This window comes from Musa acuminata, chromosome BXJ2-6 (genome assembly GCF_036884655.1).
Source record: "Musa acuminata AAA Group cultivar baxijiao chromosome BXJ2-6, Cavendish_Baxijiao_AAA, whole genome shotgun sequence".
In the NCBI taxonomy this organism is placed as follows: domain Eukaryota; kingdom Viridiplantae; phylum Streptophyta; class Magnoliopsida; order Zingiberales; family Musaceae; genus Musa; species Musa acuminata.
The window spans coordinates 10,535,708-10,561,953 of record NC_088343.1 but is presented as its reverse complement, the minus strand read 5'-3'; the positions used below and the strand labels follow the sequence as shown (position 1 = coordinate 10,561,953).

At 39.9% G+C, this 26,246-nt stretch overlaps 4 protein-coding genes across 6 annotated transcripts; 1 reads left to right on the top strand and 3 right to left on the bottom strand.

Moving 5' to 3' along the window:
* Positions 1 to 5,614: 5,614 nt before the first annotated feature.
* LOC135614752 (amino acid permease 4-like) lies at positions 5,615 to 8,473 on the top strand. Of its 2 annotated transcripts, none has more exons than XM_065112452.1 (7): positions 5,615 to 5,638; positions 6,251 to 6,368; positions 6,478 to 6,711; positions 6,804 to 6,897; positions 7,000 to 7,214; positions 7,306 to 7,445; positions 7,547 to 8,473. In XM_065112452.1, the coding sequence occupies exons 1-7, from the start codon at positions 5,630 to 5,632 to the stop codon at positions 8,201 to 8,203; spliced, it is 1,467 nt and encodes a 488-aa protein (XP_064968524.1). In that variant the 5' UTR covers positions 5,615 to 5,629; the 3' UTR covers positions 8,204 to 8,473. The 2 variants fall into 2 exon arrangements, with proteins under 2 accessions (XP_064968524.1, XP_064968525.1); XM_065112453.1 differs by lacking the exon at positions 5,615 to 5,638 and adding an exon at positions 5,813 to 6,133.
* A 906-nt stretch (positions 8,474 to 9,379) lies between these two features.
* On the bottom strand, positions 9,380 to 14,938 carry LOC103987674 (probable magnesium transporter NIPA4). 2 transcript variants are annotated; one of them, XM_009406045.3, is made up of 9 exons: positions 14,381 to 14,938; positions 13,986 to 14,042; positions 13,180 to 13,270; positions 12,942 to 13,102; positions 12,661 to 12,788; positions 12,438 to 12,575; positions 10,603 to 10,695; positions 9,851 to 9,959; positions 9,380 to 9,761 (listed from the first exon to the last, which is right to left on the bottom strand). In XM_009406045.3, the coding sequence occupies exons 1-9, from the start codon at positions 14,556 to 14,558 to the stop codon at positions 9,658 to 9,660; spliced, it is 1,059 nt and encodes a 352-aa protein (XP_009404320.2). In that variant the 5' UTR covers positions 14,559 to 14,938; the 3' UTR covers positions 9,380 to 9,657. The 2 variants fall into 2 exon arrangements, with proteins under 2 accessions (XP_009404320.2, XP_064968527.1); XM_065112455.1 differs by having other exon boundaries at positions 9,851 to 9,962; positions 14,381 to 14,887.
* Positions 14,939 to 15,560: 622 nt separating this feature from the next.
* LOC135614754 (uncharacterized) lies at positions 15,561 to 16,792 on the bottom strand. The gene is made up of 2 exons (XM_065112456.1): positions 15,836 to 16,792; positions 15,561 to 15,756 (listed from the first exon to the last, which is right to left on the bottom strand). The coding sequence occupies exons 1-2, from the start codon at positions 16,732 to 16,734 to the stop codon at positions 15,696 to 15,698; spliced, it is 960 nt and encodes a 319-aa protein (XP_064968528.1). The 5' UTR covers positions 16,735 to 16,792; the 3' UTR covers positions 15,561 to 15,695.
* Positions 16,793 to 20,402: 3,610 nt separating this feature from the next.
* Positions 20,403 to 25,944, bottom strand: LOC135614753 (chaperone protein dnaJ 10-like). Its single transcript, XM_065112454.1, has 10 exons — positions 25,534 to 25,944; positions 25,396 to 25,455; positions 25,188 to 25,270; positions 24,168 to 24,321; positions 23,733 to 23,862; positions 22,724 to 22,882; positions 22,448 to 22,626; positions 21,892 to 21,972; positions 21,077 to 21,223; positions 20,403 to 20,823 (listed from the first exon to the last, which is right to left on the bottom strand). Exons 1-10 carry the CDS (start codon positions 25,618 to 25,620, stop codon positions 20,746 to 20,748), a joined length of 1,158 nt encoding a protein of 385 aa, XP_064968526.1. The 5' UTR covers positions 25,621 to 25,944; the 3' UTR covers positions 20,403 to 20,745.
* Between the last annotated feature and the right edge of the window lie 302 nt (positions 25,945 to 26,246).

Genomic DNA, 26,246 nt, shown 5'->3' with positions numbered 1-26,246 from the left:
GACCCATACGATTTCTACTCGAGTCTCGCTCTAATCGGATTCTCCCGGAGAACTCTTTCTCTCTCAACCCGAATGACAATGGCCAGGGATTTGTCTTAGCAAGAACACATGGGATATTCCTCTCATGACGCCGAGAGTGGATGATCCTCTGTCGATACTCAATAGCCCTCGTAAGGTCGACTACCACTCCCAATGACCAGCTGTACTAGATCTGGGACAGCCAAATCTATAAGTCTGGTATCAAAGAGTGGAGCACTCATACAGGACATCCTTGGTGTCTCAAGTCTAAGGACCAGATACACCACTAGGACTACGGAATCGCTGTCTGACAATAAGGCATCATTAACCATCCAGCATTCCGTAAGCGGATCAATCAGTGAACTCATTCTCCAATGAGCACCTGTACTGTATCCCTAGTGTCCCTACACGAGCAGCTATGAGACCAGCTGCATCCATCATACGGACGGGTATACAGCACACCAGTCTATCCGGTTATCACGATGTCCCTCTCGAGTAACCTATGACCGGGATTATTTAGGATATGTGTTTAAAGGTGAATCGATCTCATTATCGTGATCTCATCACGATCCGATTCCCATTGGACAAATCCAAGGACATCACAATATATATATGCATTTATGCAATAGTTATAAAGTGATATACGCCAAAATATAATAAGCAAAAAGATTCTGTATCAAGTCACACGTGCCATCACTCACGTGATTGGCTTGCTGGGCACCTATGATTAGCACTTCGATCTTAGATAAATAATTATAAAGCATGAATCTTTTGTCCGACGTGTCATTGGTTCATCCGGTGCTTCGTTCGATCTTTTGGCTCATTATCCTCTCCTTTGGTATATTACATAATCGACATGTTAACATCCACAACTTTCGTTCTCCTTGGCGCAATGTCTTATCCTTCGGTTTGATGCATGAATTCATGACACGAAGCCTTCTGTCGACAATCAATCGATCCTCCGGCTCGACGTCCAATCTTCTAACATGTTCACTTCGGCCCAATGTTCGATTTCTCTTGCTTTAATCAATTTGTCTCTCCTTAGTCAAAACTAGTCAGTTTAAAATATAAATTAGATCACAAACTCATTAATTGATTTCATCATCAAAATCTGAGATTCAACAAAAATCGTATGAGCCTGACAACACCGTACTTGATATACAGTCTTTGGAAATTAGAAGGATGAGGGACTATAGATACATGTTAATTAAGGATATATACGTCCATGAATTGAATTCTCTTGTATCGTCTAGGGACTATGACGTAGTGACATAGTACGTCCGTAGTCGATGAGTCAAGTGAATTATTATCTGCATAATAATTCATTGAACTAGAAGAAGTTTTGATAAATATGACTTATGGTCAGTTTAATATTGGGCCTAAAATATTACACATATATGATAGATGTTGAAACGAGTAAGTTTTTAATTTATTGGATTATATATGTATATATATATATATATATATATATATGTATGTATATATATATATATATGTATGTATATATATATATATATATATATATATATATATATATGTATATATATATATATATATACATACATATATATATATATATACATATATATATACATATATATATATATACACACACATATATATATATATATATATATATATATATATATATATATATATATACATACATATATATATATATATATATACATACATATATACATATATATATATATACATATATATATACATATATATATATATATATACATATATATATATATATATATACATACATATATATATATACATACATATATATATATATATACATATATATACATATATATATATACATGTATATATATATACATATATATACATGTATATATATATATATGTATATATATATATATATACATGTATATATATGTATATATATATATATATATATATATATATATATATAATTGATGACTTGATGCTAACATCATATTATTGTGTTATCTTTGATATCAAAGCCTACTTCCAATCATATACTTCAATAAAAAAAATGGCTACCTTTCTGATCAGTCAATCTCAAAACTACAAATAGTTTCTTAATCATATTCTAATATATCAAAACTACACATGTTTTATCTTCTTCCATGTGCTCTGACATAACACTTACATATTGGTTCAGGCTATTGACCACTTAATTAAGGACATGACTTGATGGTGATAGGTCATCAAATCACAGTTTGGAAGCCTTTTTTCATCAGATAATTACTCTTGTGCACATGGCAATTGAGATCATAATTCACAATTTTTACCTCTCGTGTTGCATGCTTATCCACATCAGAGCTATTTTTCCTTGCTTGGACTCCATCAATATCATAGATAGTTGATCCAATCATCTAAGTTATGTGAGAGCAACCTCTTACTGTTCCTTTTTGTTGTTGTTGTTGCTTCTTCCTATGTTCTTCCTTGGTTGAGCATTATCACTTTGGACCACTAAAGGAATTTTGTCTAATATTGCTTGCCGCATTTCAGTAATGTTTCTTATGTTCTTTTCCCACAAATTCTCTTTTTCCGTAGGTCTTCAGTATGCATAATGCACGCTAGCTTATAGAATGTAATCTAAGTTCTATTTACTACATGATCATAAACTAATGTCCGGCATGCATGCATGAGATTTTGTGGGACAATGTTATTTTATGTTATTCATCACTTGAAAGGGGCAATATTGGTGCCAATAAACAATCTATGACAGCCTAATCAACGTAAGGACATGAGATAAATACTAAAAAAAACAGGTTAAATATATTATAAAAAGTCTTATGGTAATAGAGATTACTGTTTACTCAAAATTAATAATAGCATCGGAGGGATCTCGATGAGTACCACACTTGACTTCGGTCTTTATACCGATCGATCATCCAATGAATATCTGAATCCCTCGTTCGGTCCAACAGACTCCTTACATATATACATTCAAATTAAATTGGGTTAACTCATACTTCATCGGCATTCACCGCAACGTCTTTCGATATTTTTTTCTCAAAAAATCTATATTTTCTTTCTTAAGTTCGAAAAAATAACCACTTAAGAAAAATCCGAAGGAAGATACAAATTTTCAATGTTAATTATACCTCTTCAAAGACAATAAAGAGCTTAAAATTCCTTATACCGTGTGTTGCATCAGAAAAAATTCGATACGTTTTAACTCTTTGCATTCGCTTCTTCCTTCTTCATAGTAAACTCTTCTTCATATTCTTGACAGGGATTGCAGACGTGAAAGCAAAGGTAGTGCATGATTCCTTCTCTTTGGCTTTCAAGCATAGTTAGTTCAGAAGAACCGATGCCCCTTTTGAACTTTGGCATCCCCCACCTCATATCCAACCTCTATTTTATTCTGCACAAATCCATGACAAAATGAGAGCTGAAAAAGCAGTCAATCAAATTAGTCTTGAATAGCTGCTTACACTTCCATCTCCTGTTGATGTGTTCTTCTATGAGTGCACAACTTAGATTTCATGCTTATGTTATCTTGACAATCTTGTCAATGATGTGCTGCAGGCCATCCAAAGTCTAATGACATGAATGAACTTTAAGCTCCCAGATCATAACATTATTCAGCACCCCTCATTGAACTTGGATCATAAATATTGAGGTTTGGTTAGCAAAGTTGGTAGCATCCTCTACTGGCTGGCTCAGTTGTTGAGTTCTGAAGAAATACTGGCAACTTGTCAGCAGCTACACATTTGTCTTCTCTTGCACAAACATTTGATCTTTGTTCAGATAAGGATGATCGATGCTTGACAATGAGATCTACAAAAACTAGTTGTTTAAGAGAGTGATTCCCCTCTAACATAGTTTCAGATAATTTCATAGCAGGAGATGGACATGAGGGAACCATCAATCAAAGTGTTCCAACTAATGTTCTTAGCAGGATGTCCAAAAGTTTGATGACTACTTACCATAATGAACAAAACAGTGGTCAAATGATTCCTATGGTTACTTTCAAGCACAGTAGATCAGAATATCTGAACACCTTTTTGACTTGTGGCATCATCAAACCTCTATTTCTGAACAAATGCTTGGATGGTTTGAACAGTATTTTTTATGCTCTCCATGATTGGATTTGTATGAGAGAATATAAACAACTTGCAAGCAGCTTATGATTTATCTTGGACAATCTAGTGAATTATGTAGTGTATGTACATTTGTGATTACTCTTTTCAAGAAGATGTTTCTGAGATGTATTGCATTGCACCAATTAGGCTTTGCAGGTTGCTTTAGCATCAAAACATGAGTTTAGCATGTAGATAAACATCTCTTACACAAATGGGAGTAAGATTGTTGGTAAAGGCAAAGAGCAAAGTGATGCCTTTCACTGTTGCACCACTCACTAGAAAGATTAAGTGGATGTGAGATGGCTGCTGTGTTAGAGATAAATCACATGCCATTATGCCATGAATTAGCTGCTTACTTTAGTGCTTCAATAAAACCTAAAAGTGGTAGAAAAATGTTTGATAAATATTAAATTAATACGATGATGATGATGATGATGATGATGTGAGATTGACAAGAAAAAAAACTTAATTATCTTTCTTGGCCGTTAATGTTGAATGAAAATTTTTAGTAATCAATCATCTAATTAAGTGTGAAATAACGTAACTCATCCGACACATTCAAATATTAACATTATCATGATAACAACAAAATCGTAGCTGACGTAGTTTGATTGTCATCTTTCGGGATTGATATTTGACGGTGTTTCGTTGAGACATTAATGTTAATGGAAAATCTATTAAATAGATTAAAGAGAATAAATATTTGTGGAAAACCTTAATAGTCAGGCCACTAAACCTAATCGCATATATTAAGGGAGGATTAGCTAAAGCAGTAGGTAAAGAAAGGGTCCATCACATCATAGACCTCGCGGCGCCAAGTGCAGTGTCCATGGACAGCGACGTTGATACGCCAACCCCTTGTCTTTACCTCCGCCAAAGAATCGATTCTTGACCTCCCTCGACCGCGGGACCCACATCTGGACACCCAACGCGGCGTAAGGTCGACGCGTCGGCTAATTATACCATACGTTTTTGCACGAGTAGAGAATTCTAGCCTTCCGTACCCGCGTTGCCTAACCTGATGGACGAGGACCAGGTTTGTGAGTCCCGCTTGGGCCCCACATCCACTCCGAATTGCCATGCGAGTACCCGAGTGGGCCACACACTAACAGTTGTGGCGTGGTTAAAAAACAATTGTTTTTTTATGATATAAGAAAAATCTCCAGAAAAATAGAACAAAAAGGAAGAAAAATAAAATATCCTGATTTCAATTTCATTAATGCATCAAAATAGCAGATTCCATCAAATAAGAAGAAGGATCCACTCAAATTAATTGCTTTATCTACCATCATTTTTGTTATTGTTACTGTTATCATTACTACTATCATTTTAACACCTCGGGCAATGGCATCTTTCTTATCAGAAACATACAATCCCTCAACGAGAAGAGCCATTAATGACCTCTCTCTCTCTCCCTCGCTCTCTCATTCTCCTCTATATATTCAGAGAAGACAAAAGCAGTCCTATCACTTCTCCTCTCTTCCTTCAGCAGCAACAGAAGAAACACGGTGAAGTTGATGCACAAGGCAAGAGATCTCTGTACTCTTTTTCTCCATTCAATTTGTGCCTCTAGTTTGGTGCTTGCATGCATGCATCGTTGTCGAGGAGGAAGAAAAGGTCGGAAGCAAGAGATTTAACGGGGAAGAGATAGAAACAGTGGTGGACGCATTAAGGGGTGCTCGCAGCAGGTAGAGGGAGAGATTAGGCTCTGATACAGAGTAGAGAGTGGTAGTGGAGGTTGGGGGACGACGCCGCGTCGTTGACCTCCGCGTCAAAGCGTGGCAATTGGCACGCTGTCCTTTGGTGCTTCTATCGATAGATTCTTCTCGCTGCCTCCCCACCTCTATATAAAGCCGCGACCCAACAACCTTCTCTCCCTCACTGCCTTCCACACCTCCTCTGTTCCTTCTTCTCGGTAGTAATTGCCTCGGTTTTGTAGCACGAACTGAGCCACCTTTTGCTTGTTTCTCCTTTAATTGTCTCTTTTTCTGGAGAAAAGATCGTTTTTTTACGACGGAGAGGTGACTTCTTTGTGCCGTAGCTTCCACCTCTCTCTCTCTCTCTCTCTCTGCTGCCATTAGAATAGTGAGGCAAAAAGGTCTCACCTTTGCTGTGTTTTCTCTGTTTTTGGACGCAAGATGGGTTACCAACCACCGGCTTTTACTCCCTTGGATGTCTCGGTTGAGCTCGGCCATGAGCATCAGCTCCAGGGGGCCACCAAGAGCTACGATGACGATGGGCGGCTCAAGAGGACCGGTAAAGATCGAAACTGGTTTTTTTAGTCAACTTCTTGCTTCTTCTTCGCTCTAGATTCTTGCTTTCGTCGTCTCAAGGAGGGAAGTTTTGGGCTTTTCCTTGGTTTCAGGGACCGTGTGGACGGCCACCGCCCACATCGTCACGGCGGTGATCGGGTCCGGCGTGCTGTCGTTGGCCTGGACCATAGCGCAGCTCGGCTGGGTCGCCGGCCCGGTGGTCATGTTCCTCTTCTCGTTCGTCACGTACTACACATCCACTCTGCTCGCTGACTGCTACCGATCCGGCGACCCCATCAACGGGAAGCGCAACTACAACTACACGGATGCGGTCCACGCGTACCTCGGTGAGTTCGCGCAAACGACATGGCCAAGGTGACATCTTTCCGCCAGTTGTAGACCGAGTGCTTACCTCCCCTTCTTGCCTCGAACAACACAGGTGGGCTAAAGGTCAAGCTGTGTGGATTCATCCAGTACGCCAACCTCTTCGGCGTCGCCATTGGCTACACCATAGCCGCTTCCATTAGCATGATGTGAGTGGGTGCAAACAATATGAGCTTTCACTCTTGTTCCGGGAGAAAGCTTCTTTCTTTCTCATTCTAAACGAGTGGCTCTGTTTTTGCTGCGGGAAACAGGGCGATCAAGAGGTCCGATTGCTTCCACGAGAAAGGGCACAAGAACCCATGCCTCACCTCTAGCAATCCTTACATGATCATGTTCGGCGTCGCGGAGATTTTTTTGTCGCAAATCCCCGACTTCGATCAGATATGGTGGCTCTCCATCGTCGCCGCGGTCATGTCCTTCACCTACTCGTCCATCGGCCTCGCCCTCGGCATCGTCCAAGTCATCGGTGCGCCTCCATCACCGGACTCCTATGACCGACTCGGTTGAAGCATCCTAATCCTTCTCTTTCTGTCATGCTTTCGTCTCACTCAATACAGGCAACAAAAGCTTCAAAGGCAGCCTTACCGGAATCAGCATCGGCGTCATCTCCCCTACACAGAAGATATGGCTCAGCCTGAAGGCCTTGGGCGACATTGCCTTCGCCTATTCCTTCTCGGTCGTGCTCATCGAAATCCAGGTGTGTTTCGGCTGTCTAGCGAGCTAAATCGATCGATCGATCGATCGACTTTGATCTTGCAACTGTTCCTTGGTTTCACTGGCATGCTGTCGTTCCTTCAGGACACCATCAGAGCCCCACCGCCGACAGAGGCGAAGGTGATGAAGAAGGCGTCGCTACTGAGCATCGTCGTGACCACGCTCTTCTACATGCTGTGCGGGTGCATGGGCTACGCCGCGTTCGGCGACTCGGCGCCCGGCAACCTCCTCACCGGCTTCGGCTTCTACAACCCCTACTGGCTCCTCAACATCGCCAACGCCGCCATCGTCGTCCACCTGGTCGGCGCCTACCAGGTCTTCTGCCAGCCCCTCTTCGCCTTCATCGAGAAGTGGGCGGTCAAGACGTGGCCGGAGTCCACCTTCATCGCCAAGGAGATCGCGGTCCCCCTCACCTCGACCCGGCGCTACAACCTCAGCCTCTTCCGCCTGGTGTGGCGCTCCGCCTTCGTGGTGCTGACCACCGTCATCTCGATGCTGCTACCCTTCTTCAACGACGTGGTGGGCCTGCTCGGCGCGCTCGGCTTCTGGCCGCTGACCGTCTACTTCCCGGTGGAGATGTACATTGTGCGGCAGAGGATCCCCAGGTGGAGCACCAGGTGGGTGTGCCTGCAAATGCTAAGCTTAGCCTGCCTCGCGGTCAGCATCGCCGCAGCCATCGGGTCCGTCGCCGGAGTCGTCACCGACCTCAATCTCTACCGGCCATTTAAGACTAGTTACTAAGATGATAGGCCGCAGAAGCTGCCAAGTCTCTCTACGCTTTGTCACTATTGTACTGCCGTCGTTTACTGTGGCCGTTCCTCGGAAGGGATACATAAATCGAATCCCACTCCCACGGGAGACGAGTCCTACGAAAGAGTCAATCAGTGTATGGTAGTGTGCCTACCTACATATTGACTTCAGAGACAATATGTAGGCAATTAAAAGTCGTCTCAGTGGTTTTATAATACGATTAAAGTAAGCAATCCGACCTCTGCAGAATCACTGATTTAATTTGGATGAGTACATGTAATGTCTGAGAATCTTTATACAACATCATCATCATCATCTTCTTCTTCTTCTGAGTTGGGAACACCTGGACATCTTAGTATGACAACCCGTGTGTTGGTGGACCCATCTTTTGGGTAATATGATACGACGTAGACAAAAAGGACTGTTGGTGACTATACAACACCTGTGTTCCTCCAGTCTCCGTATAAAAATTTCTATCTCCGGGATCCTTATCTCCATTTTCGTCTCTTTGGAACAGCCTGTCGTTCCAAAGCAGTTCAAAAACACCTCAATAATGCCTATCACATGATTGGTTCAATCTGGTTCGTCCAGATAGCCCCGACCGACTCCCCCACTCGTCATCGTGTCAGGAATCAAACAATATCGATAAGTTCTAAGTCAAATTGGTCACTTCAAGTTTCCTGATTCTTTGCACCTGGAAGCGGATCGAATCGGACATCATCAACGACAACTACAAACGTAGGGAGCTTGTAGACCAACATGTGTATAACCTAAAGGAGAAAAAGGAGGTAGATATCGAGGAGGGTAGCCCCCGAAAAGGTGGGTCTAAAGGAGACGTCGATTCCCCCACCGGAGGAATTCATGTGGGGGGTTTGAGTACAAGATTTGCTTTACGAAGGGGCGGGTCGATAAAAGGGGAGGCGGTGAGAGGGGTATGGGGCGGTCCACGCTCTGTGAGACACTTAATTTGGACTCATCCAAGCAAGTGGGTCCGGCCGAACCGAGTCGGGTATCAGTCATACGATTTGTGATCCATAATGAACATAGTAATCGAAGTTATTCTTGGCTGGTCGGCGTACGAATGGCGTAGCCGCTCGCATGCATCAGGAATCGTGGGGATATCTCTGCTTTCTGTGGCAGAGGCCAAGAATTCATTGGGAAGGTCACTGTCACGGTGGAGATTGCCCCCACCAAGAAATTCTGGTATAGTAGCTCAAAAGAACATGGATTATCTATCTACTACCAGTCAGTCCTTCAACGAAAAATAAATACCTACTCAGATGCCTAGAATTAGAGTAAGCTTGGAATCTATCTTGACATGGCGTTCACTGATTCCTCGGTATCATCCAAAGAGCCAGTTTGATGCCATTTAAGCCAATGAATGCAGGCAGCTGTATTCTCTGGTAGTTAAAAGCTAGACTGAGAGCGTACTTGGTTGGCTCACCTCACGGCGCCCTCGAAGGCTCATGACACTTGAGAGGAATTCCTTCGTAGGTGTAACCGTTCTCATCGGCATGCTTGTGGAATCGCGACGGCGATGTCGCAAGACCTATCAACAAAAAACCAAGCTTTCAGCTCTTCGATCAAGTATGGTGTGCACTGCAACATCAACACCCTCGACGGAGAACCACAACGTACCACCGTCGGCCATGTCCTTCGTCTTGTGAAGCAGGAATGTCCCTGAAAGAATCGTCACGAAACCGCACATCTCCGTGACGATCTGCGTCGGGTTCTGCCCATCCCATTCCTGCTAGTACAATTACAAGAACACCGATTCATCTATGACCAGAATCCACGCAGAACTCTACAAAGAATGCTGGGAATTCATTAAGTTGAAAGAAAAGAAAAGAAAAAAAAGTAGCCAAGGCATCTCAAAAAAGAAATCTGTAACTGTTGGTGACAATGTGGTGCACATACGAATCTCCTAAGTTGTCCTGAGAGAACCAAGAAAACCAGCATCCCAGCAGTGTCTCTTCCTCGAGGAGGAAATAGAGACAGACGTATAACATTCACTACCTCCGGAAGCTTAGTAGCAGTATTCAAATCTAGAAAACATCATTTAATTATCATAATTAGACTCAAATTCTATGCTTATGGGTTATTCCATCTGCTAGTGCGTACTTAAGAAGAAATGATATGAAGATCCAAAGGCAAAAGAAGAGCATCTCAAATAAATCAACAACAAGAAACAAAGGATAACCATTCAGATATACTTGTAAGTTGTTTTGATACGATAATGAAAAATCTAAAGCATGGTAAAATAAGCCAATGGGAGGAACAAATGAAGGAAAACTAAAGCTGTGTAGCATACTTTTTTGCATTATGACGTCCAATATTATCATTCTTCTAATGAAAATAAATGAAGTTAACAGAACAAGTGCAAGCATTACCTTGAACATGATCGTGCTAGCCAAAATGGTCAACGATGTAAACATCACATAGTAAATTGGTGATACAACTGCCGTCTTAAACGTATCAAGTGCCTACAGTTAAAAGACAGACAGTTAAAAAGGGTTATTGGCCCGCGCTTATGGCACCCACAAATCCAATTTATTTCGAAACCCAGCTTACCAAGTCGGTGACTTACTCGAACTTAGATTAATTCCGTACGTGTCTGATTTAGATATGCAGCAGTTTGGAGGGGTAATAAAATCTTAAGCATCAGTATAGTTGTTTCCAAGGCATATATGCTAATGTAATCATAGTCCAACCATAGTTATAACAAATTAAATAGGCATTATCAAGAAATTGGCCATCTTTTCCCTTTTTTTTTTTAATAAAACTAAGCTGATATAAAAACAAATACAGTTGCCAAAGACATTATTGTGAGACAGATTGCAGACAATGGATATCAGATCACTTTGTTTCAAAAGCATACATTATGAATATGCTAATGTAATCATTGTCCAACCATAGTTATAACAAATTCTTAATAGGCATTATCAAGAAATTGACCATCTTTCCCTTCTTCTTTTTTTTATAAAACTAAGCTGATATAAAAAAAAAAAAATACAGTTGCCAAAGACAATATTGTCAGACAGATTGCAGACAATGTATATCAGATCACTTTGTTTCAAAAGCATACATTATGAATATGCTAAGGTGATCATAGTCCAACCATAGTTATAACAAATTAATAGGCATTATCAAGAAATTGACCATCTTTCCCTTCTTTTTTTTTTATAAAACTAAGTTGATATAAAAAAAAATACAGTTGCCAAAGACATTATTGTGAGACAGATTGCAGACAATGGATATCAGATCACTTTGTTTCAAAAAGCATACATTATGAATATGCTAATGTAATCGTAGTCCAACCATAGTTATAACAAATTAATAGGCATTATCAAGAAATTGACCATCTTTCCCTTAAAAAAAAAAAAACTAAACTAATATAAAAAAAAATACAGTTGCCAAAGACATTATTGTGAGATAGATCGCAGACAATGGATATCAGATCATTTTGTTTCAAAAAGCATACAATATAAAGAACATAAAGCCTAAAAACAATCTAAATCATAAGAAACATGATCTTATTAGACAAAGTAAAGGAACAAAAGTTATCTTTAAAAGAACCGTCTGTTTTATAGAGAAACACTATAGCAATAAATGCTTTGACATATTTAGTAATGAATGTGACAGGACTCCGTATCAGCTGTAGCTGTAGGCCATTGATAGGTGAAGCAATAGGACCAAATAAAGAAAGAAAAATATAAAATGTAAATAGGAAAGAGAAGAGAAGGATGCAAAATAGAGCACAATGAGGACACTTGCACAAGCGGAGACTTCAAGCACTGCATCATTTTCTCTAACTATAGCTAGATGTTACCTTCAAGCCAACAAAAGAATAGAAGACTGACAGTTGTTGGCAACTTGTGTGCCTTTACAATTTGAACTAAGAACCTCAAGAACTTGGTCAAAATTAACAGTAGTCCCCCAGCTAAAATTAAGTTCATGAACCAACCGTCACTAGACCATTTAATCAGAATATCTGGAACATCCCAGTCACCTTTTCAATGTTTATTTTTTTCCAAACTTCTGTCTACTTTTCCACAGCATGGACTTTCTTTGGCAGAAGTATGAAATTGATACATCAAGAACTTGTTAGTGTGTCCAATATGTTGGAATCATGCAGAAAATGGACTACATAGACATATATAACACATTATATTTAAGATATTGATAAAAGGGGAAATTCATAATGAAACTCATCAAATCTTGGTACCTTATTTAGATAGTTCATTTGTGTAACCACACAAATAAGTACCACAATGGTGAAAGCCCAAGTTTGTGGGTATATCAATTGATTCATTCCTGAAAATGTTAATTTTAGAGCAATCCCAAGAGCTTTGACACTCATGACCTGTCCAATTTGAGATTTAATAAAAGTGAACATCATAAAAGCTCAAGAAACACATGAAACTAATTATGTAGGGACAAGTCATTACCGATAAAGAACCAACTAGGGAACAGACACCAACATAAAACATTATATTTGTCTGCCCATACCGAGGGATATAACAAAAAATGAGCACCAAAATAACTGCACCCACGATAGTCGCATAGCAGAGGAAGGCTGCAAAGAACATGCAAATGAGCCTCAGTAATACTTCAAACATTTATTAGACTTCAAATTGAAACCAAAGTGACGAGTATCATAAAGAACTGCCAGGTAAAAGCAAAAGCAACTCAAGGCAGATCGCTATCCCTCACAATAATATACAAAGACCTGGTTCGGTAGCAAGATTCCACACTTCCTTCACGGATTCGATTTCCCTCTCCTGTGGAGCATGGAGAACAATTGTCGTTGATCCCACAACACAAAGAACACAGCCAACAATACCCAAAATATTCAGCCTTTCCCGTAGGATAATATGTGCTAATGCCGCACTGAAAAATAAAAATGGTCATTGCAATAAAATGTGAATATTTTTCATAAATAAATGACATGGAACTCACAGTAATACCTTATTATTATGCTAAGTGCACCAAGAGGAGTCACAAGAATGGCCGGAGCAAATGCGTAAGCAGCAAAATTGGCAGCTTCACCCACGATCACTAATCATCAGCTCAAAATGTTAGAATTCACTGGTGGTTGGATACCAATGCAATAAGTAGACAAGTAATTCATGCAGCAATAAATATGTCTGCGCAACATACTAGGATATGATCAACTAATGGCTAAGAAATACGAGTTGTCAAATCATAGAACAAACGTTGCAAAACACTTGTCAAAAACGCCGTTGACTTCCCATACTCTTCCACATGATCCACAAGGAGATATTTCATTCGCAATTGCATCTTAGTGATGCTCCCTAAGGTTTGTCTAGTACAAGCAGTATTCCATTTGTTGTAAATGAGCACATCTGGAGAAAGAATGTATACCACCAAAAGCATTTCTTTTGAACCTTTGCCATCTTAATAAGATAGTTAACAGAGTTCAAACATTAATTAAAATCTCAAGCAATAAATTGAAGTGCATCAGGATACAAATGATTGAATGTTAGTATATGACCAAAAGCAAGCTGCTCTTAGGGTCAATGAAATGTTAAACGATGATGGCCACGAAGGTCTGCACGGTCCATTTCAGCAAGCTTAGTGTGAGACCATTTACCAACCCTTGGTACATGCTTGGGTTCAGGTCCAGCACAAAGCAGCTAGGCGGTAATCAATAATGCACAGAACAAGATCTCTTGATGACAACAACACAAATAGCTCGTGGACTAATAAAGATAGTAGATACCATGCTAATGGAATGAAAAAGCAATCTTACTTGTGATCATGCCAATCCACCAAAGTGGCTCGTACAAGTAAGAATAACCTCCGACCCCTGTAATCAGATGAAACCAATTAAGATCTCGGATGAAATCAAGTATCCACATAATGTACGGTATTTAGACATCAAGCTGCATTGGTGACTAGCATTATTCTACTAGTAAACTATTGCGGGTGATGTTGTTGCATCGATCGGGATGATTTGGTCGGGTTTTCTGTTTTTTCCATCCAACTTCGATAAAGGAGGAATCTTTTTCGTCAATGGTGACAAAAAATTTACCAAAAGAAGTACAAAAAGAGGGTCTCATCAGCAGATCAGCAAGAGTATCAAGAAAGTGATGCCAACACAGAGAAAGGGACAGAAACCTAATCAAGAAGCGAAGTTCTCCTCACCAGCCCTAATCCCGGAGGCCGCAGCCTTCTTTAGGCCCTTCTTCTTGATGATGAAGCTGGCGCCGATGAAGGCGCTCGAGGAGAGGGCAAGCACCAGGCCCTTGATATTGTCGGCGGACATGCCCCTGTAAGCCGACGCCACCCAGCTCCCTCGGGGAGCCAATTCTGGCTGTGCCATCCTTCCGGCTCTCCTCCGCCCCTCTCGCCGCCGCGGCAACCGCTCATCCGCCGCCGCTCCTCTCGTATCCAACCCTAAAACCTCGCGACCCGGCGGTTCCCAGCGCTCGGCGGCAGCGAAGCGCGCGAGATCGATGGAAGGTGACTGATTCTGCGTCGATCAAACGGCGAATCCGAAGAGCGATCGACGGGAGAAGATGGAGTCGTAGGTTTTGGATGGTGGGGTTTCGAGGAGGAGGAAGCGCGTCGTCGTCGTCGTCGTTATCGTTAGGAACGCGCGATGAAATCTCAACAGCCACAGACAGATACCGTTACTCCCCGGTGCCGTCACCTCACTTTCCCCGTCCCGTTCCCCTTCCTCCCTGGCTATCTGCGCGAATCTCAAAGCATTACGTAAACATTTCTTTTGTTTTATATTTAAATATGAAATGAGTGAATATTTTTCCTTTTTGTTTTCTGATTTTTTTTACACAAGAAAAATTCCATTACTCATGGATTGTATTTACATGATGTTTAATTTCTAAATATTTTTGAATAAAAATAAAATAATTTTTCATTTCAACCTTGATTTAATTTTGTAAATATTTTTTTGGTTTCAACTCAACTCAAAATTAAGCCAATACGTGAAGGAATTCCGAATAGGGTTCATTTGGAAGAGGGGGTGACGACACTCGCGTACGTGCATGGGAGGTCTGCAATTGCCACGTGGATTATGTGATTCCTTACCAATTAATTCTCTTCTCCTTATTTGATATTTTAATAATAAAATATATTTTAATATTTTTCATATACATACATACATACATATATATATATATATAGAGAGAGAGAGAGAGAGAGACTGATTTGTACATTACTACACAACAAATAAAGTGAAGGGAGAACAGAGAGGTCGACCGTATGTCCTGTTCTTCCTCTTCCACAAACAAGACAAGTTTCAATCTTGTTTCTCTTACCAATCTAACTTCAAAATTCTTGTCATGGATGGAAATTTACCCCACAATTAAAACCATAATTTTCAGCCTCTCATAAACTAGATTTAAAAACATATGAGATCAAAGCACAAGTCGAAACCACTGTACATGTCATGCTGCATTCTCTTCTTCCAGTGATCAGCAAAACAAAATACTTGGCATCCCTAAATTTCCTTGGAGCTGCTTTTATTTGTGAGGAAGAAAGCGTAGCAGCCGTTCATCTTCCTGCAACATCAAACCATTATGTTACAATCATGGAATCTTCTTCATTATGTAGTTGCAGATGAGAAAGAAGAAGTTTCACCTGCTACCGCTTCTACTTGTGCTGCTTCCGCTGCTACTTTTGGAGCTGCTACCGCTGCTGCTTTTGGAGCTGCTACTGCTGCTGCTGCTGCTTCCTCTGCCACCCAACTCCTTCTCCCACCACTCTCCCTCCGTGACCCCAAGCCCACCCTTCTCTGCTTCCGCCGAGACGGGCCTCGGTGAAACCTTTGAGCAAGTATTAGACCCCCCAAAGCTCTTCCTTCTCCCTCCTCTTATGGAAATCGGCACGAACATCTTAAGGAACACCCCGGTCTCGATGCTCTCCTTCCTCAACAGCCTTCTCTTCTCTTTACTTCGATCCTTCGATTCTGTCCTCCTCTTCTCTATCATCTCCTGCACCGTCTTCGCCACCCTCGGCGCCTCCACCATGTCCCTTAGCGAGAGCTCGTATGCGGGCTCCGGCATGTCCCTCACCAAGTCCAACATCTCCTGCCGGTACCTGGCGATCTCCTCAGCTCGTGACGTCGGAAACGCCTGCATACCGTGGTGGTGCTTGTGCGCCGGGGAATTGTCGGCAGACCGAGTCGCCGGGAGGCCCACGTTCTTCCACAACGGCGGCGAGGGAGTGCCGGAGTCATCGCCATCCTCCTTGGGCAGCCATCGGAAATCTTCGTCGCCGTCGCGCTGGCTGTAACCGGAGAGGTTCAAGGAAGCTCTCCGAGTCCATGGGCCGAGCTCGGCTTTGGTTCCTGCTGCAACCGTGGCACGCTCCATCGTCTGTCCGTCGCTTGCGCCGTGGGTTGGATTCGCAAAACTGAACTGGTCTCCGGTGGAGAACTCTCGTCGTTGTCGGTGAGCTATCATGGCAAGAGACGGGGAGAGAGAGAGAGAGAGATGAGGATGAGGATGGTGTAAATGGTGAGGAGGGAGGAAGGGCATGTGCTTGTGTCTTGAGCAAGACAAGGTCAGGTTTTAATGCAGGAGTCATTTGGGGTCCTTTTCCCGTCACCTTTCCTTTCTAAGCTTTTTGTGTGTGTGTGTGTGTGTGTGTGGTGGGAGAGGTGGATGCAAAGTCATGGGCTTCTAGATGTGCTATTGATGCGCTTGTCCTATTGCAAGGGAGACCGACTTAGAGCCTTCTACCTTCATCTAGAACACTTGTTTTCTTTGCCATGCACATGTGGTATTGATGGTGAAATGTCATGAGAGGGGATGGCCGCCTAAATCTCCCCCATTTGATGGAAGGCGAGTCTTTCTTATGGTGAATAATTGGCTTCTCTTAATTTTTATTTGGAAATTACCATCTCAATCTTATTTGTATATTTTCTAATTCCAAATTACGTCAGCAAAAGGATGCCGTGGTCCTATTAAGTTTCCCGGCCCTGACTTGGAAGACACGGTGATCAAATCAGCATTGAATGACTTCCTAACCTCAGAGTTATGAGGGAGGAGGAAAGATTGTTTGGTACTCGAGAAAAAGCATCCGGACATCTTTTCTCACTCCCCACAAAAAGACGTAAATCATGACGATGACAAGGGTAGTTTTGGTCAAACACATGTTGAAGCATACAGCACCGCAGATTGGACCCCACCCCGGTTTGCACGGCACGTTACTTGGGTCCAAAGCAAAGCCCTGAGCTTAGACCAAAATAATCTGCTTTCCACATCTATCTATTCATGCAATGCATTTACCAGCGTTTCTCGGTCACAGGAATTATTCATTCTATATTTAAAAAAATAAAAACAAAAATTATTATATCAAATGATATATATATATATATATATATATATATATATATATATATATATACACACATATATATACATATATATGACACTCATACCTAAAATCTATCATTTTTATAATATTATATTAATCAATTCAAATATCTCAAGATAAATATTTATTTTTATTACTCCTATATAATTTTATTATTTATGGATAGATCTCAAGGATGAATTATATATATTTTTTATGAGAAACTATTTTTTTGATTCTTCTAGAGATCTGCAACTAAATAAGTTAAGAATTCAAAATAATAAAAAAACTGAGAAAAAGAAAAACAACCTATACAGCCTATAAAGAGAGATGTTTGATGCATGTAATGAATAGCTAAAAAGTTTGAGTCCTGCAAGCAACTAATACAAAATGTTACATAATAATTAAATAAAAAATTCAGTCACAAAAAGCTATGATGTCAGAATTGGGACCATACTATTGACATTAGGAGTTCAAGACAAAAATCCTGGAATCAAAGCCACAGAAAGCAAAGTCCTATTATTTTCTTTTTCTTTCATCTTAAGGGTAGTAAGTCACTAAGAACAAACAACATCACAGAAAGCAGATTTATCTTCTTGAAAGATAAGCATTGGAAGTGGGTCCAGCCTATTAAAATGCCTGCCCAATAATTGTGACATGGCCAACAGCTGTCCCTGATGCCCTCATCAATGGGTGAGAATGAAACCAAGTTTGCTTCTAGAAGAACTATTGGTGTCAAATAAAGTATGACATCAACTGGTACAATGCATCCACACAATATCTGAGATAGTATCTCAACAAGGATATAAGAAAAGGCCAGAAGCCATAGAACATTCCCATGAGGTGTGTGTGTATAATAATATATATATATATCTATATATATATATATACACACACACACATGATGATGATTCAATACAGAAGTTGATCCTGGGTCATGTCCTAGCACAATTATGAGAGGCAATTGTCTCATCCCATTAGTTTATAACATCCTCAAGAAGATGCTCAAAATGTACAATCTTTGTGGTTGTCCACAAAGAAGGAAGTTGAAGTGCAAACAAACCAATCAGGCACAAAAATTATCCATAGGCTGTTCACATTTCTTTCACATAAAGCAACACTTTGGAAAAACTAGTAGTTCCAAAGAGCTACCTATGCATGCTAGGCTCAAATATCACATGTCAAGGACATAAGTTAAAAACTCATTAACAGATTACTTCAAATGTACTGTTATCAGATCTAAAACATCTTAACTAAAGCCATCTGTTTCACCAATAACAATCATGAGAAATTTATATCTTGCTAACTAGAACTGGAGGTCAGAGAAGCAATCCAAATATCTGGAGCATGAGTGATCCTCGTTAATCTCAACATGGTGTCCATCAGTTCTTTTACGTGGCAAACTAAGACACAAGGTACATCCAGACACCACAACCTGTAAGTTTTAGAGACTGCCATGACTTTGATAGGTTATTTGAAATGGAATTTGTGTGGATGTGGCAGAGCACTTAAGGTCTCTTGGCAAAGGATTTGAGAGGAAATTGTGGTTCTTTTCCAACCATATTTTCAAGTGAAGACCAACTCTGGAATAATACATTAGGGTTGTCTTTTTAGATTCCTAACACATTTCGACTTCTTTGTCATTGTTCTGTGGACACCATGGGTCTGAGGTGGTTCAACTTATCAACACATTAGCTCTCTTCTCTTTTCTCTAGGAGACAGAAACAGTGCATCATCAATCCTAGAGAATAAATGTTACAATCTGAGAAAAAAAATTCAATAGGGTTAACAATCTGGCTCATAACTTGGGATGTACCAGCTACAGAATTAGAAATATCAAAAACAAAGTTCAATGTCACATATGAAAATGTCTATCAAAGATACTTGATTTTAGTTACATGACCTATAGGTTTTCCTATGAACTCAACTATTGATTGTTTCACTTGACCTTTCAGTGGGGCAACATTTTTCCATCTAAGCAATTATACAAGTGACATGATTTTCCTAAGACAATGAAGCTTTGACGAGGCCCAAATCAATCATCTTTTTTACTAATGTAGAGTTCCTCAGTTTCTTCTCCATTCCAAAAATCTAGTTAACTTCACTAACTTTGAAATTGATGACAGCTGCTCTTATAGACTTAGTTGATGGACTTTAAACATGGAAAACAAGAGTGTACCTTTACATATTGATTCCTTCTCTGAAACATGTCTATCAATAAGAGGAACACCACAGAAGTGAAAAAATATGGACAACTGAATCTAGATCAATGCGTATTAGACAATGACGGTAACTTAATGCAGACAGTAACAGAATACCTACCAACTGTTCCAGATGTTATCTTTAGAATGACCAGACAAACTGTCCTTATATTTGAGTCAGAAATCTGGTGATGCCACATTTAATTGCAGCTAAAGCTGTAGTCATGGACGGATATCATTTTGTGCATGGAGTAGGGAGGCATGACAAGTGCTAGACTTAAGTTGCATGACCTTTTCCAGACCAAGTTGTAGGATGAATATAATCTTGTGGATCTATGCTTTTCTAAATCTTCAGTATCATTATCTTAACTACTTTACTGATGTTATGCCTTGGCACCTTGTGGCAACTGCAAGGAAAAAACTAGTTAAGGAATTGAGAAGTTCAGGTTATGTCAGATAGGCCTGAAGGGATGCCCATGACTTAATCAGGAATATTGATCAACCAATGACACTTTATAAGACTGAATCAGGCCGAGAATGTCATATAATCATTTGTTTTTTTGTCACTATTTTGATGGGAGACAATTACCATGATCATTTTTCTAATATTGCATGTTTAAATAGATGTAACCAATGGAAAGCATTCCTGTCCAATAAATGACTGAAGAGATAGACATACACAAAAACCCTTTTGTTTCAGTACATTTCTACTTGCATTGGCTATATGACAATCAAGCAAAAAAAAAAGTGAGCTGGTATTTTCAGAGATATGTTCAAGGGTATTTAAAAGAAAGAAAGAAAAAATCCATAAATCCCAACATTCTAGGAGATCTAAATTTAAGTGTTTAGATTGAATGGGTCCTAAAGTTGGCTGAAATTGACAAAATGGAAAGGAGATGTTTTATGGAAGACCTGCACCGATATACACAACGTTGAAGTGGAGTAAAACATAATTCTTCCACAGTCAAGCATAACTTGAGGGTTTCAGCATCACTTGCTTGGGGGTTCAGGATCATCATCCACGTCATATGCTGGGTTGCATAGGCATCTGAAGAGTCTTCCAATGCCCTGAAACCAAGAATATGAAAACTCAGGAGGCTTTCTCCACATGGTATATTATTGGCTTATCCTAAGTTTGATCATTTTTAGTAATTTGTTGAAGGTCCAATTTTTTTCTGTGACAGAGACATTGAAAGTTTAGTTATAATCGAGAGAATCATAACTAGACTGCTGCATGTTATGCTCGAAATGTGACTCCGGTCAAAATTAGGTAATAGACCCTTTTTTTTGTGAAACTAACAAAAAAAGATAACAGGTTTACCTGTGTAAGAAATGGAGTTCGATAAGGAAGCCTCCGTGGTGAATCCTCAACTGAACTAGAATCGGAACTAGTGTCATCATCTTGGACTATTTTTTCTTTTGAAGCAGGAGCAGGTAATGCATACTTTTCCTTCTTCAGGGAACTACCCTGGGCACCACAAACCAAGAATTGTGCATGAGTTAAGAGTAGTTAGCATCGAATTGCATATAAAAAATTGAAGTAAAAAACCAAAGATTTTTCTGAATGCAGACTTTTTATCATCCCAAAAATCTGACCAGTTTCTCATGTCGAAGCTCAAACAATTGGAAGGTTAACCTCCACAGACTATGCCCCCTTCGTATTTTGAGTTTAATGTTTTTTGTATGAGAACTTGATGCATACATGTGCATAATCTTGTTAAACATATAGGTCAAAGGTACTTGTAGTTGTAAAATTATCTAAATGTTTTGTATTCACACTTTTATCTAGAAGATTCATGGCATCAAAACCACATGCAGTTTGAAATTTAGCTTTAAACTTTGAAGCTATGAACTTCAGTCGATGATGATCTTAAATGTGGAGCCAAAATACCAAAATGTAGAAGAGAAGCAACACAGAGTTGAATAAGAGGTTTATGGACTAAGAGCAACCAAGGCTATATCAAAACCTAAAGTAGAGGAATAAGCACCAAATCATGGCGTAATTGGAAGTTCTATGCAAAGATTTATTTGCTCTTGACAATTTTAGGTGATTTTGGGCATGCCAGAATCCAACTCATCAAGTTTAGACCTTGCACTGTGTGAAAGAGCAACAGTAAAGATAGATGGATTCCATACCTGGAAAATTTTTCCAAGGATTTTTAAAGCAACTGCCCGTGCCTTAAGTTCCTCCTTCTTGACACTGTTTTCTTGCAAAACCTGTAAAATATTTCAGCAAATGCCAAAATAAGTCTTCCACCAATAAGATATCAAAATGCATACTTCAGACAGTGAGATACATGATCATAATTTAAGACACAGATCAGTATAGAATAGAATTTCTAGAGTAAACAGCAGGAACTTGGAAGGAACCAGAATGAAAAGGGTTTCAAGTCAGCTACTCTTCTGACCAAGAATTAAGGAGTGTCCTTGAGAAAAGACTAGACAAAATTTACCATGTCTATATTCCATGTGAGTTTAAAAATAAATGCCATTACGTCTTATGTCATGTTCAGGAAGGTGAACAGCCTTTCAAGAAAAATGATCTTCATGCTGGAATACATCTTAGATTTTGCATGAAGACCCGAAGACGTTTGATATCCAACAGAATGCCATATTTCCTTATAGTGTTATATACATAAATATCAATATTTTGTGGACTCGTATGACTGATGAACAAACTTCTGTAACCTACCATTTGGCATACATGTAGAAGTGTCACTTCAATATCTACAACATTCAGTTTCCACAACGATTCGACCATTAAGTCTTTATTCATTCGCATATGTAACTCAACATCCTTTTCTGTAATGGTGCCATCTTTGTTGAGTTGCCGGCAAATATCTTCTTGAATCTGCAGTAACTGGAAAGCGCCTAGGCCATTGATTGGGAACAAGTTAGTAAAGATGGAAGGGGGTACCCACCTTCAAGAAATAACTGAAACAACAAGGAGAGAGGAATAACTTCAAACCTTTAGCTGCTGAGATTTGTGATCTCCAGAAATGTCCCTTGTTCCGCACCCATTCCGCAACAAAAGGAACACCTAGATACATTACCTTTTTGCCTAGCTCTTTCGCAGCCTGCCTTGCATATACATAACCAATGGTTTGTAGAATCTCAACTCCAAAAGCTGTAGTCAGATTGGAAAATGATTTTAGCAATTGAACACATCTAACTTGATGCACCAGTTATGATGCTAATCAATATGGATAAGTGGAGTCAAACAAGGAACTTTCCTGTGTAATGGATAAGTGAACTGTGGTCCATGCAACTTGTCTAGCCCCATCTCATTTCCATCTTTTTGTTTTTCTAAATGTTTCTTATCACCCCTCGTATGCAAAGCTTGTGTATAATACTCTAGGGCATGGCCCAAATAGGGAACACAATAGAAAAGAGAAGATAGGAAGAAGATCGATCACACAATCGAAACACGAAATAGCTTAGTCAATAGGCCTATTCCATGAGCAGATATATTGAAAAACTTCAAATAAGGTATACCAATGGTGTGGACACTCCAATTGAAGAGTCTCTCAGCTAAAATAGATTTTAAGTATTTAAAATCGAAGGAAGAGACAAAATTCCACTATTTTAGTAGCAGAGTTTACTGCAAAACAAAATATCACATTAAAAATTATAATTGTATTTGTGGGTTTCACTAAAGAGGATTTGATTTTTGTCCAAGATTGATGGTGGCATGCTTTTTATGTTTTTCATATTAGCATTTCTTAGTCCATAAATCACTTTGGTATTCCTAATTCGTTATTTATTAATTTTTTAGTGCGAATCCGACCTTGGGATCCTTGTATTAGGAGCATATCTCATATAGCATTCTCTTTCTCTCACTCTCTCTACACTCAAGTATAGATTATATGTAATATAGAGATACACCTTACAATATGTCAACCAAAACCATAAACGAAATCAAGCATGACCTTTAGAATGTCCAGTTACAGAGATAACAAAAGAATTCAGTTACTGACCTGTGTTGGCGAGCCTCTTTGCTTCAGCTTCTGCATGATGAAAGAATCCTTCTTTGTCACCAGAAGCATATTGATTAAGGAAATCTTTCAAGAACCTAGCAAGCTTTTCTTCCCTTTCTCTCTGCACAGCCTACATGATAATAAATACGAAACTTCAGTTATGAGGATAACAACTAAAACAGATCCATTTCATCTTCTTTTTCACAATTGGAATCCTAGAATGGTGAACCAATAACATTAAAAAAATGTGACAAGAATTAGTTTCCACAATTGAGATTATCCTTTTCCAACTTAATCCAGCATGGTTAAGTGGAATATTCCATGTACATCATAGAAATGTCATTCTGTATTCATAATCAAAGAAAAATATCTCCTGAGTCAATGGCCAGAAACTACAAAAACTAAAATAAAATTTAATTGTACTTCCATACACACCTTCATCCTATCTTGAAGTTTCTCGGGACTGTCATTTTCACTTGTTAATTCAGTTGAAGCCATTGATGCCACAGCGAGGTGTCCTATGTAGTCCTCAAAGAGTTCACTTCCAAAAAGAAGGGTAAAGATGGCAGTGCCGTCTACCATATTTTCTCTGAAATATTGTGAAACAATAGCTCATTAACAACGAAAGACTAAAGAAAAAAACCAGTTCACTTGATTTCAAATAATCAAATACCGAGCTTAGATATAAGCAGGACCGGTTTTTAATAAACATCTATGCTATAAGATGGACAGAATAAATAAACAAAGAGTAGACCATCTAACTATTGTAGTCATGCTGGTAGAATAGGCAGAACATAGAACATGGTAAAAATGTGGAGGAGAATTTCAGTACATGTAATAGGAAACTGGATGCACACACCAATATTCGCACAAGAACGTCAACATAAAAAACATGCATGCACAATCCTTGGCAAACAAGAAATCTAAGCAAAAAATTTTGCAGGACACTAACTATAGACAGCAAAGTGAGGGTTAATCTGAAGGTATTCAGAGTAGATGAAACAGATCTCTGTGTGCAGTGTGAGCATTTTTGCTCTCATAAAAGTCAAAGAGGTAAATTTTAAAGGAAACAAGTTTCTGAGCTAGTAGGTAGAATCATGTTGTTCATCAGATACTATGCAACTTAAACCCCACATTCCCATAGTTTATTGGATTTTGCCGTGGGAGCAATGCTCGGCACATGTTTAACACAGACCGATCCTTTCAACAAGATAAGAAATCTTGAGTTACTTTCATGATGTTGAGTGTATCAAGGTCTTAAAACCTTAATTTTGGATATGGTTTCTGCAATGTGGAAAACAGTTGGAATTTTCGACAATTCCATTAGTTCTCATTAGGACTGAATTATATCTAATATCATGCAAGAGATACGTCAAATGTGAAAAAAGTGCAAGACAAGGATCTCGATTGTACTGACGAAGGAAAGAGATGTGTGAGCAGAAAGACACGAATTACCTCGACACGCCGTCTTTGCCAAAACCATCATAAGCTCTTCTCTGCACCGGATCACTCAGGACCTGATAAGCTTCCCCAAGTGCCTGCCCATACATGCAGCACAGACCATTCAACAAGCATCGTACAGGCAATATCATTTCTAAGCCAAACCCACAATCGAAGGCGATGGTTCCTCGGATCTTATCGATCAAGATGAGCCCCGACTTGCCTGAAACTTCTCCGCAGCTTGAGGATCATCCGGGTTCTTGTCAGGATGAACCTGCCTTGCCTGAATCAACACCCCCATCAAACACCATCTAGCGCCGATACAACTAAATAGCATCCTAAGAGGAATCAGGAAAGCCACCTTGAGATAATAAGCTCTGCGAATCTCCTCCTCGGAAGCCGACGGGGTGAGGCCAAGAACGTCGTAGTACTCCGTCTCCTTGGCCATCACCGGTTCCTCGAGCCAACGCTCTCCGCTCCTCTCCTCCTCCCGCTTGTGCCAGGGTGCCTGTGTTAGGGGAGAGACATCGACAGGGGAAAAGGGGAGATGGAGGAGCCCCACATGGGCGCCTTCCCGGTGCCACAACCATGGATCGGATTAAAGAAGGGGAAGGAGAAGGGGAATCGGAGGAGGGTTTGGTTGCCCTTTCCTTCAATCTTTTAATTGGTGTTGGTTGGTCGGAGCTCTCTTTCTGCCTTTGGGTTGGGTTTGTTTAGTGGGATGCTTTTGGCGGTGGTGGGTTGGCGCTCTCACGCAAAAGAGGAGGGAGGGTTTGAATAATACGAAGGGTGGGTGGTGGCTTCACAAGCTGGGGATGATCGTGGAGAGATGATTAGGGGACGTGGGGGGGCGATGCGCCGACCGCCTTCATTATGAGCGCTCGCCCGGCTGGGTTCGCTTTTGGCAGCCACACCATTATACTTGGAAATGTGCATTACGTGATAGTCCCTTAAATCTCGTCCTATAATTATTTTTTTATTTATTATATTAAAATTTTAAAATCTCATCCGATAAATTTATACCTAAAGAGGAAAATAAAGTTATAAATCAAATAATACATCTAAATTATATAT

Coding starts and splice junctions, on each gene's coding strand:
- LOC135614752 (XM_065112452.1), top strand. Junction 6,712..6,803: donor TGCGGTCCACGCGTACCTCG/GTGAGTTCGCGC, acceptor CGAACAACACAG/GTGGGCTAAAGGTCAAGCTG. Junction 6,898..6,999: donor GCCGCTTCCATTAGCATGAT/GTGAGTGGGTGC, acceptor TGCGGGAAACAG/GGCGATCAAGAGGTCCGATT.
- LOC135614753 (XM_065112454.1), bottom strand. CDS start 25,620: ATGGCCAAGGAGACGGAGTACTACGACGTTCTTGGCCTCACCCCGTCG. Junction 25,271..25,395: donor AAGCTGCGGAGAAGTTTCAG/GCAAGTCGGGGC, acceptor ATGTATGGGCAG/GCACTTGGGGAAGCTTATCA. Junction 21,973..22,447: donor TTCTACATGTATGCCAAATG/GTAGGTTACAGA, acceptor AATATTTTACAG/GTTTTGCAAGAAAACAGTGT.
- LOC103987674 (XM_065112455.1), bottom strand. CDS start 14,558: ATGGCACAGCCAGAATTGGCTCCCCGAGGGAGCTGGGTGGCGTCGGCT. Junction 14,043..14,380: donor GGCCTCCGGGATTAGGGCTG/GTGAGGAGAACT, acceptor ATCTGATTACAG/GGGTCGGAGGTTATTCTTAC. Junction 9,963..10,602: donor CTAGCACGATCATGTTCAAG/GTAATGCTTGCA, acceptor TAATTGTACTAG/CAGGAATGGGATGGGCAGAA.
- LOC135614754 (XM_065112456.1), bottom strand. CDS start 16,734: ATGCCCTTCCTCCCTCCTCACCATTTACACCATCCTCATCCTCATCTC. Junction 15,757..15,835: donor ACAAGTAGAAGCGGTAGCAG/GTGAAACTTCTT, acceptor TTGATGTTGCAG/GAAGATGAACGGCTGCTACG.